Source organism: Dacryopinax primogenitus, assembly GCF_000292625.1.
Source record: "Dacryopinax primogenitus strain DJM-731 SS1 chromosome Unknown DACRYscaffold_11, whole genome shotgun sequence".
Lineage (NCBI taxonomy): Eukaryota > Fungi > Basidiomycota > Dacrymycetes > Dacrymycetales > Dacrymycetaceae > Dacryopinax > Dacryopinax primogenitus.
The window spans coordinates 196030-212589 of NW_024467208.1; the positions used below are offsets into that span (position 1 = coordinate 196030).

The window sequence follows — 16560 nt, forward strand, 5'->3', positions numbered from 1 at the left end:
GCTATTTGTAGTTCTGGATCTTCCGCAGGCTTCGGGAGAAATGCATGTTTATTCTCCGCTCTGGTACAACGTTCTTTGAAGTTCACTTTTATAGCTACAATGGTCCATGGTATCTTGTATGGATACAAGGTAAAAGAAGACAGCCAATGAATGCGGCTGCAGAAACAGAACAACAGATCGTGGGAATTACGGTGCGAGGAAGATGCCTTCGCCATTCTCATTGGGGGTGATATCTGGAGGTGATTCAGACTTCATGACCGCTGTCTCCTCCTCTTCAATCTTCTGTGCTTGACGAGCCACGGTAGCCATCTCGAAATGCTCGCTAACATTGGTATGCGAAGTAGTCATACTTGGGGTCGCAATACTGACAACCTCGTCTTCCTCATACTCCAACATTTCGTCTCTGAAGTCTGCAATCCAAGGATGTTCCATCAACTCTGCTGCTGTAGGACGATGGATGGGATCGATAGTCAGGCACCGATGAATGAAATCAATTCCGAATTCGCTTAATTGGCTTGGATCGGGAAGTGGTGGCGGTTTCGCAGCGACTCCGATATGAAACATGATGGCCCTGCGTCTACCTCAGAATGGTGCAATTAACTGAATGTAAACCGACTTACCACTCGTTGTCCAAATTGCTCCAGGGCTTCCTCCCGGTGGACATCTCAAGCACTACACAGCCCAAAGACCATATATCCATAGCACCCTGGCGCCCTCTTCGATCGTTCTTGATAACCTCCGGAGACATGTACATCGGAGTACCAGTCAAACTATTCGCCCCAAAACCGGAGGGGAATCCCGGCGGCGGTGGGGCAGGTGGAAAGTGTGGTCGGTCGTGAGCATGGTGTCCGACAGGATGCTGATGCGCACGACTGGCCAAAGTCTTTTGCTTTTTGCCGAGGATCTTAGCTGCGCCAAAATCGACGTATTTGATTACGCCCATGTGGTCCAAAAGGATATCTACGACAGTGGTCAGGCGTGAATCAGGTCAGACTTCGGGGTACTCACTGTCAGGTTTGATATCCCGATGAACCACTCCCTTCGAGTGCAGGTAACTGAGCCCTTCCAACATTTGCAGGGTGTACACCTGGATGATCCTCTCATCCTCGATTCTTCCATGCTCGAGCAGGCTGGCCAAGCTACCACCTTGACAGTACTCTTCGAAGATGTAGACCTTGTCCCGGTGTACCTCGATGCCGTAGTACTCGACGATGTTGGGATGAGAGAGCATCTCCATGACCGACAGCTCGTCCTTAACGCCCTTGTACAGTGTCGACAAGCTATTAACGTCACTGAAACGGATCTCCTTGACCGCCATCAGACTACCAGAATCGAGATTAACGCCGAGGTATACGCTGCCGAACGCGCCAGTGCCGACAAGCCGACCTTGCTGCCAACGCATAGCGATGTTGGAGGAAGACGAAGCGAGGAACATGAGTGTTTTATCTTCCGGTCGTTCCTCATTGATGACCTTGCCAGTAATGCGCTGTTCAGCTTCGAGCTTCGCTCGGCGCAGGTCCAGCTCTTGCAACTGGCGGAGCCAGCTCTCATCCCTATTCAAGCGGATACTTCGGTCTTCTCCCCAGTTCGAGACCGCAAGGGGGTCATACTGCATCGAAGGCTGGGCGACCAACTCGTCCACATCGCGCTTCGCATGTGCTTCTTCCTGCCGTTGCCTGAGGGCGCTGAGCCGCTCCTGCTCGCGCTGGGATGCCTCGAGGTTCGATCGCGCGCCAAGGATGTCGAAATGGCTGATCAGGAGTGTCATGCAAGTCGCCACTTTGCTCCTGAGGAGATTAAAGTCCGACTCAGGCAAGTTCAAAATATTGCTCCCTCTCGTCCGAAGTGTCGCAAACTCCAAAGCGTTCACCGCCCAGCGAAAGGTCCTCCTATCAGACGGGTCGCACTCGTCGCATATAAAGCTCACATAAGCGATGGCAAGCTTCATCAGTTCCCTGTTGAATTTCTGCCACGAGCCATGGTCCATATGCTTCTGCGCCTGCTGACCGTTTTCCGCTGCGAAAGCATACCAATTCGCTAGGAGCTCTTGCCGGTGCTCGACCCCTTCCAGCGTCTCAGACACCCGATGGACAGACTTGGTGATCGCTTCCGCCAACCGGTTGGTAGAGCGGGTGATACGCCGCAGCTGGCGGTCGACACGCGGATGATGGGCCTGGAGGGGGATGATACAAAAGTCGCTCGCGCCTTCGAACGCGTCGCCGTTGACTGACTCACTCCCGTCCGAAGTAGGGGAAAGGAGGTTCTCAGGCCGGATACTGCGCATTATCTCCCCGAACCGGTCTTTGGCTCTTGCGAGCCGAAGCTGGGGGCCGTCCGCAACCAGTCGGACGCGTTTCTCCGCGAGCTCGAACACCTGCTTCTGGGTGTCAAAAACCATTACGTCCCCCGTCCAGACGAAGCGTTCTCCGGGAGTGATAAGCAGTAGGTAGCTCTCAGTCGACGCCCCTTCCTCGTCCTCCTCGTCCAGCCCACTTCCGTCCGTGACCTGCTGTTTCCCAGGCCCGACCTCAACAGGCTGAAACGTCCGCTGGAGGATATCGTGTATCAAATACGGGCGATTCCTCAGACTAGGGTCAGCGATGATGTATATCCCATCTTCTTCGTAGTTCTCGCAGTAGACAAGCAGGTGCCCAGTACCGACAAGAGCGTTGATGAACCTGTCCACAGGGAGGTGGGCAATCGAGTACTCAGCAGCATTGGTGAATCGCTGGCCAAGGACGCGGCCAAACCGCTGGAGCTTGCGGTAGCGCAATCGCACACTGTCGAGCACGGTATTGTACCAGTCTAGGATTTGGTCTTCGCCCATTGGCCGTTCGCGCTCTTTCATCACGGGGACGGCGTTGGCGCGCTCCAGCCTGGGCCGGAGGGGGTGGTTACGCGGGGACTGGCGGGAACGGGAGTCCAGGGCGGGCTTGTAGACCGGTAGACTAAGTTGGGCCTCGAAGAGGTTTACGACGCGAGCCATGAGCTTGTTCGTCACTGAGCTGCGGGGGGTTTGGTCCTTCCGCCTACACGTTCAACAATCGGGGAACGCACCATACATGCTCAGCGACGAGCAGACTCCCGCCCTCGGTCACCAAGCTCACGGCGGTAAACAGTGGCCACTGGGCTTCGAGCACATCCACTTCCTTGAAGTATATCCTACTCGCCGTCTTAAGCTTCCAATGGATAAGCTTGAAAAGGAACCTCAGGGCCTCCAGTAGGACCTCGTCGTACGCCTCGCTAATACAGCTAGGGAGGACCCATAGACCCGCCTCGTCCTGCCTCAGAAACTCCTCATACTCCTGCTTGATCGTGCAGGCAAGAGCAATCGAGAGTGCAAAGTCGTCCAGCATCTGGTCGACGACGAGTATGGAGGGCTCGTTCACTTTCTTGCCAGAGTCGAGCCGGACGCGAAGGGTCGCTTCCATAAGTTTTGTCGGGAAGGCGATGAGGGATACCAGCTCTGGCTCCACCCCCGGGAGACCGATGGTCCGGTACAGCAAGCCGTAGGAAAGGATCGTCTCGCGGGCATTGTCGACCACCCAGTGGGAAGTGACGAGCGTCGCGCGCTCAAGCGTCTTCTGCAAACTATCTTCCTTAAGCACACGCTCGACGAAGCTGCTCTCATCCTGGAGTTCCCCTCCAGGTCCGAGCATATGTCCTGCGGGCCCGTTGGGGGAAAACGATCTCCGCACGGGCTGTTCCTGGGATGTATGCCTCTGCCAAACATCCATCGTCTCGCTCCCTGTCCATTTCTGGATCCCCTGGATGCGCCAGCGAAGACTGACGACCATACGGACATAGGCGTTGAGTGCGTCGACCCGGTGAAGAAAGTCGGAGTGATCAGAAGCGGGGTACTCGCCGTGCATGCTCTTCAGGTCTGGATAGAGAGATTGGGCCATATCGAGCCTGTCGAGGAGGGCGACGGTCTGGTCGAACGCGGACGGCATGCCAGGAGCAGTGGACACGCGGTAAGTAAGGATCTCGTCAATCGCCGGCTGGACAGTTCGCATCCTGCGTTCCTCGAGCCGCTTTCTCTCTTCGTCTTCTGTCCTCCCTCGAAGCCTAGCGCGTAACCCGAGCCAGATATCCAACGTTCGTCGCTTCGCTTCGTCCCGGCCCTCGTCGCTCGTGCTCGCAATCCGCGTCTTCTCCATGCGTAATACGTCTCCCTCGAGCACACTAGCGAGCATCGTCTGCCATTCCAGGCGTTCCCGCTCCTCGTCCGTGTGGGGTAGGACAGGCTCTCCATCCCCCAGCTCCGCAGCGAACCTATCAAAGACCGGTACACCTGCTGCTCCGCTCGCACGCAACGCGAGTGGTCGATCCTCGTCATCACTGTCAATGTCGAGCGGTGCGACCCAGCCAGACCCAGCAGACTCGTACTCGTCCGCCGGCTCGCGCCTATATCTTCTCGCAAAGTCTGCAAAGACGCTCTGGTACCTCGTTAGCGGAGCCCCGTCTTTCCCTACTCCGGGTGTGCTGTCTCCTGATACAGAGGGAGGATAGGATACAGCAGGACGGGGACGCTGACGCTGTGATCGGAGGCCGGAGCTGGAGAGTGAGCTTGAGGATGTGTAGGTCGTTGGACGTGGACGGCGTGGAGTTTCTGTGTATGGTGAGTCTGAGTCTTCTGGGTGAGGATATAGAGTTGGTGCATGAGGAGGAGGACGGTTACGGTGTGGCATGGTGGTAAGAGAGAGAGGAGGAGGAGGAGGAGAAGAAGGATGAAAGGGATGTAAAGGAGATGACTGGATGTTGTGCAAATGACGCGCACATACCGTCAGGGACTGAAAAGTCATTGGGTCATCACTCGTTAGTAACACACCGTGAACGACGAGGAACACAGAACACACACAGTCGAGTTCACGCAGATGTAGAGGAGAGAAGCAGGCGGGGCAATATGCCCGAATACATTCGACATCAGCCATCAAGGCTGGAGAGAGAGAAATCTAGCTAGAGTACAGGCAAATGAATACAAGAGTTCTGAGACACAAGAGTGACGAGGAAAGAAGAAAGAGACGAGAGAGATGAGAGAGAAATGGGAAAAGACGAGAAAAAGATGAGAAAGAAGAGAGATAAAATGACAAGTCCGGGACAGGAAGAAAGAAGACGACTGCAGAGAAACCCGCCCTGCAGCGCATCTGCTCACTCCCCTTTACCCTTTTACCCCCTGCAGCCAGCGAACGTCCCTCACCAGCCCAAGGTTCACTTCTTCGCACTCCTCAACATCCGTGTTGACACACCTGCCCTAGCAGGTACAGGTGCTTTGTCTGTCGATCCAGTCCCGGACGCCTTGGGCTTGCCTTTCCCACGCATGGGCTTAGGCTCCTCAACCCCCGGCTCTGCTTCAGGGACAGCCTTCGACCTCTTCCTGACCGAAGCAGTCTTCTCCGCCCGAGCAGCAGCAGCTTTCGCTGCCTCCTTCTTCCCCTCTGTCGCTCGAGCAGTCGAGCTCTTCTTCACAGGCTCCTTGGCCTTCCTCGTCGTCTTCTTCTCAGCAGCAGGTTTGACGGTCTTCCCCTTCCCAAGCGCAGACTCGGGCTCCTCTGCTTCCACACGATCGGGCTTCTTCCCTCCCTTCGTCTTCTTCTGCACAGCGGCCTTCTTCCCAGCCCGGGCCGCAGCAGCTTTTGCAGCCTCCTTCGTCGCTCGGGCAGAAGACGTCTTCTTCCCCTCAGGCTGCTTCTTCTTCGCAGGAGCCTTGGAGCTGGATGCCGCAGTTGACCTCGTCGACCGGCCAGCAGCTGGCCGGACGTCCTCTTCCTCTCTCACATCGCTTTCTTCCTGCTCATTCTCCTCTTCTTCAGCAACAGCGCTGCTCTTCCCAGTCTCGTGCTTAGGATCCTCCGCCTTCGCCCGAGAACTGGCCTTCGACCTCGTCCTGGCCGTTTTCTCAGCCTGGGCAGCAGCCGCCTGCTTGCCCTTCGTAGCCCTAGCCGTGGATGTCTTCTTCCCAGCAGGCTGCTTCGTCTTCACAGGAGCTTTGGACTTGGACACTGCAGCCGATCTTGTCGACCGGCCAGCAGCTCGCTGGACGTCCTCTTGCTCTCTCTCACCGCTTTCCTGCTGTTCATCCTCTTCCTCCTCTGCGGGAGTGCTGTCCTTCCCAGGCTCAAGCTCAGGCTCAGGCTCGGGCTCGGGCTCAGGCTCGTCTGCCTTCGCCCTAGAACCAGCTTTCGATCTTCTCCTGGCCGTCTTCTGAGCTCGTGCAGCAGCTTCTTTAGCAGCAGCTTCCTTGCTCTTCGTAGCCCGGGTAGAAGAGGTCTTCTTACCCGCAGGCTGCTTCGCCTTTGCAGGCAGTTTGGACTTGGCTGCTGCTGCGGGTTTGGTCGATGGGCCTGCAGCGAGCTGGGCGTCGACTTCCTCCTCCTCGTCGCTCTCGCTCTCGACCTTCTCTTCGGTTTCACCCTTCTCCTCGGCTTCACCCTTCTCGTCGGTTTCACCCTTCTCCTCATCCTCTTCTGCAGAGATACCCTTCTCCTGCACAGACGCAGGCTCTTCAGTTTCTCCTTCCCCTTCAAGAGGTACAACCTTCCTCCCCTTCTTCTGAGCTCGCGAAGCTGCTGCTTTTGCAGCAGCTGCCTTGCCCTTCGTCGCCCGAGCTGTTGAAGTTTTCTTTGCAGGTTCCTTGCCCTTGCTTGTCGCCTTTTTCGACGCTGCAGCCTTGGTATTCGAAGGACCACTGACTGGTTGAGCGTCCTCTCCATCCTCCTCATCCTTGTCGTCTTCATCATCAGGAGCATCAGGAGCAGCAGCAGCAGCAGCGACCGGCTCAGGTTCCTCATTCACTTCTGCTTCATCAGCCTTTGCCTTCGTCTTCCTCCCCTTCTCTACTCGAGTGGAAGCAGCTTTAGCAGCTGCTTCTTTCCCCTTCGTCGCTCTTGTCGTCGACGTCTTCTTGCCCACAGGCTCCTTCTTCGATGCAGCTCTCTTCGGCCTAGCAGGACCCGGATCTTCTGCCGGCTCAGCAGCTTGCGCAGCCCTAGTGACGGATCCCGTAGATCGCCTCGTCGGTTCTTCTTCAGTCTCGATAAGAACGTTGACCGGGCTGCGTGTAGGCTGTGGCTGTGGCAGATCTTCAGGCGAGGGAGCAGAGGCACGGGGTCGCCCTACTGGGAGCTCGGGGCTAGTGGCTGGCTCGGGGGAGGAGGGACGTGATTCGGGGGTGTTGGACCGGGAGGGTGCATCAACGATGATGGCTTCGAAGTGGATATGTTCAGGACGGAGAGTTGGAGCCGGGGGACTGTCTGCGGTGCTGCGTTCGAGGGCAGGAGATGCAGGACGGGGCGTCAGGGGTGTAGGAGGTGGAGAGGGTGTAGGCGGGAGAGTGAGGGTTGTAGGAGGCGCAGGAGGGAGAGTACGAGGAAGGGGAACTGCTTGGACCGCAACTTCGGACTCACCGTCCCTCTCAGGGACGGTATCCTCGCTCCTCCTCCTGCCAGTATCCCTCCAAGGCGCGGCTGTAGTAGAAGCAGGAGGCAACGGGGTAGGTGCGGGAGGCGGTACGACGGTATGAGAGGCAAATGGGACAGTGTGAGGAGCCAAAGGGGGTGGGAGAGCGAGAGGAGGAGGAGAAAGGGCCATGACAAGACGTGCATGGACTCGTGGGTCCAGGTGAGGGTTGTGCGTCACACGTATTGGCCGCTGCAAGCCGAGCCGGCGTATCTTGGCTGGAGGGCTACGGTCCTCCCTCGCAGGTGGGGGAAGAGGTACTTCCGGGGTAGGATTCCCCTCGTCGGTCGCCATGTCGTCCCTCCTTCTCTTGCCTGTGACGGGAATGGTTGGCTCTACCTCATAGACACGTCCGCTGGCTGACCGGGGTGCAGCTGGGGGCTCATGGGTGACGTACGTGGAGGGGCCGGCGCTGTCTTCTCTCATCATGTTCCGGAACAGCTCGGGGTGAAGCGTGGAATCGACTCTTCCTGCGGTTGGGCCCCAATCCTGCCTAGGATATTCCAGGGCTGGGTTGATCTCATTCGCGGCCATGGCACGCAACCACTCCTCTTCTAAGTATGCTTGCCCATCTCTAGTGTACCGTACGTTGGGGATGGGGATGGAGAGGCCGGCGATGGGGATGGAGGGGCCGGCGATGGGGATGGAGGGGGCGGGGATGGGATTGGAGGGGCCGGCGCTGCCTTCCTGGGGAGCAAGACTAGGCTCCTCTTCCTCCGTCTTGATATGATTGAGAGCAGGACTCCTCGAGGGACTTTTAGACAGCTGGGTTGAGGGCTGGGGTGAGGGCTGGGTTGCGGGCTGGATTGCGGGCTGGGTTGTGGGCTACCTCGCGGTGATCGCTGGTCCCAAAGCGACTGAATCATAGTCAGCATCGAGCTTACACAATGAAACAGAGAGAAACATGCCTGTTGACCGTCCTGCTGCATGCCTGTCTGCTCGGGCAATTGGCAGTGCTCGCCTGAGACGCCGGAGTCCGGGATCGTCTTCCTCTTCCGAGTCCAAGTCGGCTTCTCCTTGGTGTTCCCGCATGTAGCTGGATTCTGAGAAGTGGAATCCACGGTTGATGGCCCCCGATGAGATATCTTGCATGCGGGTGGGAGGGGCTGAGAAGGCGCTGAAGATGTGAATGTGGCGGTTGGGAGGGGCAAATGTATCGCGCTCGTGCTCAGGTTCAGGTTCAGGCACGGGCTCAGGTGCAGGCTTCGACTCTTGATAGTTGGAGTCGTCGTCGGAATCGACGACGACGGGTACAATTTGCTTCGCTTGTTCTTTACCCTGGTGAATGAACTGGGAGATACGCAGAGAGGAATGAGGGGGAGCTCCATTAGCGGGGAAATTGCTCGGCCCTGCTATGGGAGGAAGGTAAGAGTCAAGTTCTTCCTCTCCTCGCTCGAAATAGCGTGAACCGGGTACAGTCGAGGTGGTTGGGACACTTTCACCTTCAGGAACAGAACGTCCTCGGTTGGCCGGTATCAGATAATGTTCAACCCTGCTTTCGGAGGCTTTGGCCTTCCTCTCGGGGCGTTTCAGCAACCTAGAAAGCCCGGCGGCGATTTGCTTCTGCTTCGCATTGAGAATGGATCTGCCTTCACCGGACTGCCCATATACATTATTAGTAGGAATATTTTGCATAGAGGAAGCCGATGCGTACGTGAGGGGCATCCAGATGTGCAGAACTAGGCGGCACTGACACCGGCAGGGTAGAGGCTACGCCCGCATTGGTACGAGTGCTGTCATTCTCTGAGTCAGAGGCGACGGTGCGAGAGAGTTGTGAGTCCATTTTAAATGTTGGTGTCAAGATGTGAATATGCAAGAGCAAGGCTGGATTGAGAGGGAAGATGTTGGAGTCGAAGACGGAGTTGCTGTTTGCAGAGGGGGAAAGCGAATCAAGTTCTACTTGAGAAGGGCGTCCGCTCCTGAGCATGCCTTTTAACCGTTGGGGGAAATGGCCCGTATCCACCTTGGCAGCGCCGCACGTTGTTCCAGTCACAGCGGCAACATTTTGTTCTCGCAGCAACGCAGTGAGCGTGATATCAATGTTGACCTTCTCTAACTTAGGGGCGTTGGTGCCGAGTCCAGAAATAGGCGCTGCCTGTGCACACGCTCAACGGAAAGCCAAATGGACCCTGAGCCCGGTAGCTTTTGTTTGGTAACTTTATTCAGACAAAGACGGTGAGAACCACGAAGGACTTAGAATCAGAGCGGAATTAGAAGATCCCTTTGTATCAGTGCTATACTTTGCCATTACAAGACATGATTGTCTAAAGGCCTGTGTCTGATGATTGAATGAATGATTCAATCATCAGATGCAGGCCTTTCAAGGGACTTCTTATCAATTCGCAAAGTTTGCGAATTGATAAGAAGTCCCAGGCTTGGCATGCGGTAGCTTTTACTCCCAGTCCACAAGTCCTGGACTGGGAGTAATATCTATTGATAGTCATTTTAGACTCGTCCGAAGTCTCACCCGCACGGCGCCGAGGAGTGCCATCCTCCCGGAAGGCCATCACATCGGGCCAGCGGCGGGTTGTCATGGTGCCAGTGCATCCCCGGGTAGCATATCGACGAGCTGGTAGTCTAACGCTAACGCCGTCAACCGCCTTTCCCTTACTGGACAATATACATGTCGACGCATACGACATCCCCCAGACCACGTTCAGAATCGGGAAACCCTTTCACGGAGATAGACGAAATCCTCCCGTTCAGAATCACGGGCGACACTGATATGTGTGATATGTATGTCCGGGAGCTATCAGCCCAATATCATCTCCATCCACCGGCTGCCCCAACAGGGATATCCCCGATATCCGATATCACCAGCGCACAGTCCCAACACCTCGAGCATCAACGACCCTTCATCTAAACAAGAGTAACTAGCCTCGTGTCAGACCGGTGACTCTTGTAGTACTGCTTCCCTCGAGGTGCGTACTTCCGAAGCACGCCCCTGTCAAGCACCAGCACACCAAGAACCCCCAACACAAACTGCCGTCCGCATGATCCGAGCCCATGTACCGCACTAACAACTCCCACGGGCCCCGTGCGGCGGGGACTCATCCCCCGTCAGCTACAGTCCCGTCCGCTCAATGAGGTAAGAGGTAAGAACTTTCTGATCCTCTGTGCCTGACCGGATCCCCAAGTGCGGATCCAAGTACCCTATGGCGCCAGTCCTGGGACCGGGACTGGCGCCATTTTGCTTTTTTTTTGTGATTTGTGGTTTGTGGTTTCTGTGGTCTGTGATCGAGCGTTCGGCAGATGCATACGTTCCAAGTCCCGAGGCGGTCGATCCTTCCTTTGGCAATTCAGGAACTGACAAGCAAGCGGGATATTAATCGGTTTTCGATCTCAAGTTCGCTCCGGCAGCAGAGCAGATATACACACATCTAAGCATATGAGCGTGAGAACTTATTATTCGACTAGCCAGCACACACGTGCAGAGTTCCTCAGCTGCCAGCGCCGAAGCCCGGGGACAGCAACACGACGTACGTACGTGTCCCGAAGAAAGGACTAGTACTACGTCGCGCCAGTCAAGCAGGACTGCAGGACTGTATATCTTTCAAACTTATAGCACGCACTTCCCCCCTGCCCTCCTATCCCCCATCGCTCATTACCCGTTCCTCATCCATCCATCTTTTCTCCCACGATAGCACACGAGCACCCGAACACACGAGTATCACGTTCACATTCCCATTCTCATTCCTCAGTCATCGCCCCACTCCCGGACAAACATGACAAAAAGCAAAAACATCAAAAACGGGAGGCAAGGTAGCAAGGAGCGCCAAATGGACAAATGGGCAAATTCTAGATTAGTTGGGTTCAGACGAAATGGACGAATAATACGAAGTGAAGAAGTGAGGGGAAGGGTAGGGAAGGAATGCAGCCATGGACCAGGGGAAGTCCTTGCAAGAACTCGAAAGTCGAGCGGATTCTGAAACGTTAGGCGAACGAGAGGTGGGGATTAAACGTCAATCGAGACCGGCAGGAGGACCAAAAAAATGGATCAACGCCGCTCAGCTCCTCTTCCTCGGGGTAAACTTCAACAAACACCCATCCTTCGGGAAGATAGTCGCTATAATCTCGACCTTCTCGCTGTCCTCCGTCTTCTTATGTTCCCAATCCATCAGCCCGCTCGCAGTACCGATGACCATAGCGATATGCATCAACGCGTATTCATAGCCGATGCACCTGTGCGCGCCAGCGCCGAAGATGAGGTAGTTCTTCGGGTTCTGTTCTGCTGTTCCGTTGGGGTCTAGCCAGCGTTCGGGGAGGAAAGAGCTGGGAGAAGGGTAGACGGATGGGTCGTGGCATGAGGGGTAGACGGAGGGGACGACCATGCTTCCTGCTGGGACTGTGTAGTCGGGGGAGATAGGGAAGGGCTGTGTGACTTTGTATGGGACCATGAGGACGGGTGGTTTGAGCCGGAGGGACTCTTTGACAGTCGCGCGGAGGTAGGTGCACGCGTCGAGTTCCTCGAGCGTGATCGGTCTGTCAAAGTCCCCACCCCGGATGCGCTCTTGCTCTTCGCGCACTTTGGCGAGCACAGCAGGATGATCAGCCAGGTGCTGGAAAGCGTAGATCAAGCCGGAGGACATGGCATCCTGCGACGCGAACAGGAAAGCGAGTACGACCTGTGCCATCTCCTTCTCGCTAAACTCTTTTCCTGTTGCGAACATCTCCTGACACCAGGCGTCCATGAAGCACCCGGGCTCTCCACCAGCGCGCATATGCACCTTGCTCTCCCTCGCAGCTTTGAGAAGGAACACCATCGCTACCTTGCGGGCTTGGATGGCGTTGTACACCTTTGTACCTGGGAGATGGAGTGGGAAGTTTACGAGTTCGAGGGCCTTGGTGATGAGCCAGTATTTGTCCGAGATGAGCTTCGCTTGCTCCGGGTCGATGTACCTTCCGCAGAAGACGCGGAGGGAAGTAGCCATGTTGAAGTACCGCATGGGGGTCATGACGCTCTGCGCCTCTTTGCTCGAGTCCTTGAGCCAGAACGCAAAGTGCTCACGGGCGATCGTGTCCTGCAAACCGAGGTAGAGGCTGAGGGACTTGCGCGTGAAGAACTGGTTGAGCATGCGGCGGTACTCGATGTGCACTTTGCCGTTGAGGAATACCCTGGGGGGTGTTAGCGGGTGAGGGGGAGGGGAGAGGAGTGGATGGGGAACGCACCAGTTGTCTTCCATCAGGATGGGCCTGGCAGCAGCGACGAGCATAGGCTCTGCATATGCGCCGGAGTTGAATATCTTCCTCGTTAATTCGTTCGCAGAGGCAATGACGATGAATCTACACGTGGTTAGAGGTGCATATACGCAGGTGAGATGGGCTGAGTGCGCACATGTTAAACACGCTCGTTGCGCTCAACGGACCCAACGCCCACTGTTTCTGATAATTCTCGAGGGAAGGATAGAGGGAGTTGACAAACTGGCCGATGACGGGTATGGTCCATGTATCTCCTGGGAGGAACTTGCGTTTTGTCCGCCATACGGTCTGTTCGAGTACGAGGAGGGAGAGGACGATGAGCGCGATGGATGCCCATATGTTTGGGGTAGTTACGGCTGAGAGTGAGAAAGGGAGAGAGAGGGGTATGTCGAGGAATGAGAGAGGGGAGGATTGGGCTGTTGGGAGTGAGGCGCTGTGTGATGCCATGATGGGGGGGATGGAGGGGGGGAGATGGAGGGAGGAGGAGGAGGAGGGGATGTTAAAGAGGGCGGGAATGGCGACGGTGACCGATCCACACAAAATCTCTTACAATGCCAGGCGTATGTTCTGTTCCCCATCCCGCCATCCATTGGGGAGAAACGTACGCGCTTCCCTCTCTTCCCACACAAGGAAGCACAACGCCGATTCCTCCGATCCGGCCCATTCCCTTTCATCAGCCAATCACACGCCTCCATCCACCGAATACCCTTGGTCACCGCCGGCCGAAATCGAGTTGCGTCAGCATAGGTGACCCGATCAGGTCATCCCACATCATTGTCACATTCCTTTTGGGTCTTTAATCTCATAGTTCGCATTTTCGCATTCTTCCCTCCTTGTCATTCTTCAGTTCTCTATTCATTCTCCTTCCTCATCCCTCCCTCGCTGGCCATCTGATAATACTCTGGGAACAAGAACGGTCATGCAGGGGTTCTTGAGGCACCTGAAGCTCTACTAGTGTCGGTGTGACGTAGCATGATACGGCGACCATCTTGCTGTCTCTCATTGGCTCTCTGTTATCTGTTGTCTGCTGTCTCTAGATCTCTGTTCTCGCTGGCGGCTCCGATCCTGTCTCTATCTGCTGGCATGCTCCCAGTTGGCTATATATGCCCCCTGGCACTGTCTCTGATCACCCAAGCACAAGCCCTCTCAGACTGTCGATGTCCTACTCCCAACTGATAGGAAGAGCACGAGGAATGCGACCCAACTCGCCCTCCTCTGGGAGTGACCGAGTGAAGTGCATACATCGTGCGCATCTCTCTTCTGGACGACCGTCTTCCCTCTCTCGCTGAGCTGGCCTCTATCGAGCAGGTCTCCCACTGTCCACAAGTGCACCATCCACATCCAACAAACAGTATCCAACATCCATCCCATAACCTGCACGCATCATGTCTAGCCCCCCCTCCCCACTACGCGTCCTCTTCCTCTCGGCCCTCCCTTCCCCCAACCCCACATTCTCACTCTGCACCCCCTCCCTCTCCTGTGGCAGCCCGATCACTCCCCCCGTCACTCCGCTCGGAGGAGACAACTGGGCAGCAGACGTCGCCCTCCCCTCTCTTCCCCCCAGTGCGGGTGCGGGTGTGGGAGGAGGTGCACAGTGGGTGCTGAGGATGCAGACCGATCAGGGAGTCGTATTCTCCAGCCCGTTCGCTCTTTCCCAACAAGGGGGGACAGAGTCCCTCTCAGCTCTTCCGAGTAGCACTCTCTCCCCTACCCTCTCACCCTCACCCTCACCCTCCGCAAGCCCAACCCCCCCGAGTCAATCCCTCCAAACGCTCATCCTAACCGGCACGCCCCTGCCCCTCAGCACATCCACACCAATCGGCTCACCAACCCCAACCTGCAGCTCCTCCCCCTCTCCCTCCTCCTCCCTCTCCCTCCCATCAACCTACGCCCTCCCGCTCGCTCTCTCCCTCTGCCTCCCGCTAGTACTGGCCATGTGTCTCTTCCTCCTCCACTTCTGTCGCCGACGACGACGTCAGGGAGGCGCAGAAGAGGGGGACTGTATCTTCCCCCCGAGCCCGCCCTTGGCAGCTATCGAACGCCTAGAGAAGATGGATAGGAGGCCGGGCTTACCACCGTTAGTCACCGCAGGGTCGGAGCTCACTCTGATAGGGCAGGAAGAGCCCGACCCAGAAGAGCTCAAAGACGTCGATCTCGAACATCCCCATCCCTCGAAGTCCGAGGCCCAGAAGCTGAAAGAGGAGAAATCCCTCCCTCCCCCTCCCCCTCCCTTAGCATACGAAGGCATCCGCAGAAAACAGCTTCAGCTGAACGAGATGGACCGCGCGCTCCTCCTCCTAGGGCGGGCGTTATCTGATTCTGCACTGTCGGCCTCGCTGGGGAGGGTACCGAGCTTGTTTAGGGCACGCTCGGAGTTGTCCGTCCCACGGGGGGCGGTGCTCAGGGGGAGTGCGGGAGCTGGAAGGCCGAGGGAGGTAGGCAGGGAAGGGAGGAAAGTCTCGTTCGCCCTCCCTTCTACATGTAGCCCCGAGGGTACGCTCTCGAGCTCCCTACCTACCCCTCCTTGCCAGAAAGCGTACGAACCCCGAAACCCGGTACCGGTACAGGGCCCGACGGCCGCAGAGGGGACTAGAGTGCTGAGAGGGGAGTCTCTGTCTTCGGAGACGTGGGGCCACCAGATGCCTTCAACATCGTGCTCGGGAGACGCTTTCCCCCTTCCTGTTCCTGTTGCCTTGCCTACGCCTTACGCTCTCCCGACGGCCCAGATTGGCCAACATGAGAGGGGGGAGTACTTCTCTTACTCCCACCCCGCGCCACTCCTAGGCTCCGGGTCCTTGCGCGACGTTACGACCGAACCGAGGCCTGTATCCGTCCCTTCTAGATGGGAAGTACAGCCTCCAACAGAGAGGCTAGAACGTGCATATACATGTACTTCTTCCCTCCCTCCGTCTGAAGGCAGCTTGACCCCCGAGTGCCCAGTTGGAAGGCCTGTGTGCTCGGTTGACCCGGCCACGGCTGCTCTTCCCTCGGGCTCGGAGAGGTATGGCCAGATCTTTGCAAACGCGGCGCCCTTGTGTACGCCTGGCGCGCTACGGACGGCCCAGGGCCAATCTGATATGGGGGAGTACTTCTCTTCCAATCCGGAGACGCACCCCCTTGGTTCCTCGGGCGTTTCTGCTATCCCCGTTCGTCAGGACCAAGCACTCTACAGTTCGTATAACCCCTATCGAGTGTCTGCGACTTCCTCTGGCCCTACATCGGCGTGCGCTAGCCGACCCGCTTCCACTCGCTCGGGCTCGTCAGCTTACGCTGAATCCCCATACGGACAACAGACCGCCCGGTTGCCGGAAATGACCAGTCCTACGCCGATCCAGCTGCCGTATATTCTTGCGGACGGGTGCTGTCGTGTGCATGTACAGGTGCCTCAGGTTGCGCCGGATACTCAGGTCACTCAGGAGTCGGGCCGGGGTTGCTATCATCATCACTCGCCGGCCCCGCAGCAACAGCAATCGCACCACCACACCGAGCAGCATTATCCGCAGCAGCATCCTATAATACAGCAACCAACCCGTCCTCGTACTCTCACTCCTCATCCTCATCCTCATCCTCATCCACAAGCCGCCCATCTCGCTCCGGCAGAAGGATACCCAATAGAGATCCTAGGACAATACCAGACGCCTATCCCTCCTCATGCTCAATGGATCGGAAACACCTGCTCTCCCGGCTGTCTTCTTTCGCAGGGGTTATCCCCGCCGAGAGTACAGAGCCCGAATGGTGCTGGTGCTAATTTTGGGTGCTGTGAGCGTGCTGAGCGGATAATGGACGGGAGCCGGATGATGTATGGGCCCCGGAGTTTGGGGAGGTGATTTGAAAGCACCTCCCCCTATGTAGTAAGCGTTCAGGCACACATTGAATATCGAGATCGGGATGACACAGATTGCC

At 56.8% G+C, this 16560-nt stretch overlaps 5 protein-coding genes across 5 annotated transcripts; 2 read left to right on the forward strand and 3 right to left on the reverse strand.

Annotated features, from left to right (window-relative positions):
- Positions 1–137: 137 nt before the first annotated feature.
- Positions 138–4238, reverse strand: DACRYDRAFT_67673 (uncharacterized protein). The gene is made up of 4 exons (XM_040775855.1): positions 3058–4238; positions 1009–3005; positions 621–960; positions 138–571 (listed from the first exon to the last, which is right to left on the reverse strand). Exons 1-4 carry the CDS (start codon positions 4194–4196, stop codon positions 187–189), a joined length of 3861 nt encoding a protein of 1286 aa, XP_040627811.1. The 5' UTR covers positions 4197–4238; the 3' UTR covers positions 138–186.
- A 680-nt stretch (positions 4239–4918) lies between these two features.
- Positions 4919–5469, forward strand: DACRYDRAFT_22768 (uncharacterized protein; the record flags this gene model as incomplete). Its single annotated transcript, XM_040772946.1, has 1 exon — positions 4919–5469. A coding segment is annotated over exon 1 (295 nt), but the record flags the coding sequence as incomplete, so codon positions are not given.
- A 2790-nt stretch (positions 5470–8259) lies between these two features.
- On the reverse strand, positions 8260–9282 carry DACRYDRAFT_22769 (uncharacterized protein). The gene is made up of 3 exons (XM_040772947.1): positions 9113–9282; positions 8367–9057; positions 8260–8315 (listed from the first exon to the last, which is right to left on the reverse strand). The coding sequence occupies exons 1-3, from the start codon at positions 9239–9241 to the stop codon at positions 8284–8286; spliced, it is 852 nt and encodes a 283-aa protein (XP_040627813.1). The 5' UTR covers positions 9242–9282; the 3' UTR covers positions 8260–8283.
- A 1850-nt stretch (positions 9283–11132) lies between these two features.
- Positions 11133–13112, reverse strand: DACRYDRAFT_22770 (cytochrome P450 sterol C22-desaturase). The gene is made up of 3 exons (XM_040772948.1): positions 12794–13112; positions 12628–12741; positions 11133–12573 (listed from the first exon to the last, which is right to left on the reverse strand). The coding sequence occupies exons 1-3, from the start codon at positions 13102–13104 to the stop codon at positions 11466–11468; spliced, it is 1533 nt and encodes a 510-aa protein (XP_040627814.1). The 5' UTR covers positions 13105–13112; the 3' UTR covers positions 11133–11465.
- A 930-nt stretch (positions 13113–14042) lies between these two features.
- Positions 14043–16484, forward strand: DACRYDRAFT_16330 (uncharacterized protein; the record flags this gene model as incomplete). The annotated part of the gene is made up of 1 exon (XM_040771187.1): positions 14043–16484. One exon carries the CDS (start codon positions 14043–14045, stop codon positions 16482–16484), a length of 2442 nt encoding a protein of 813 aa, XP_040627815.1.
- Between the last annotated feature and the right edge of the window lie 76 nt (positions 16485–16560).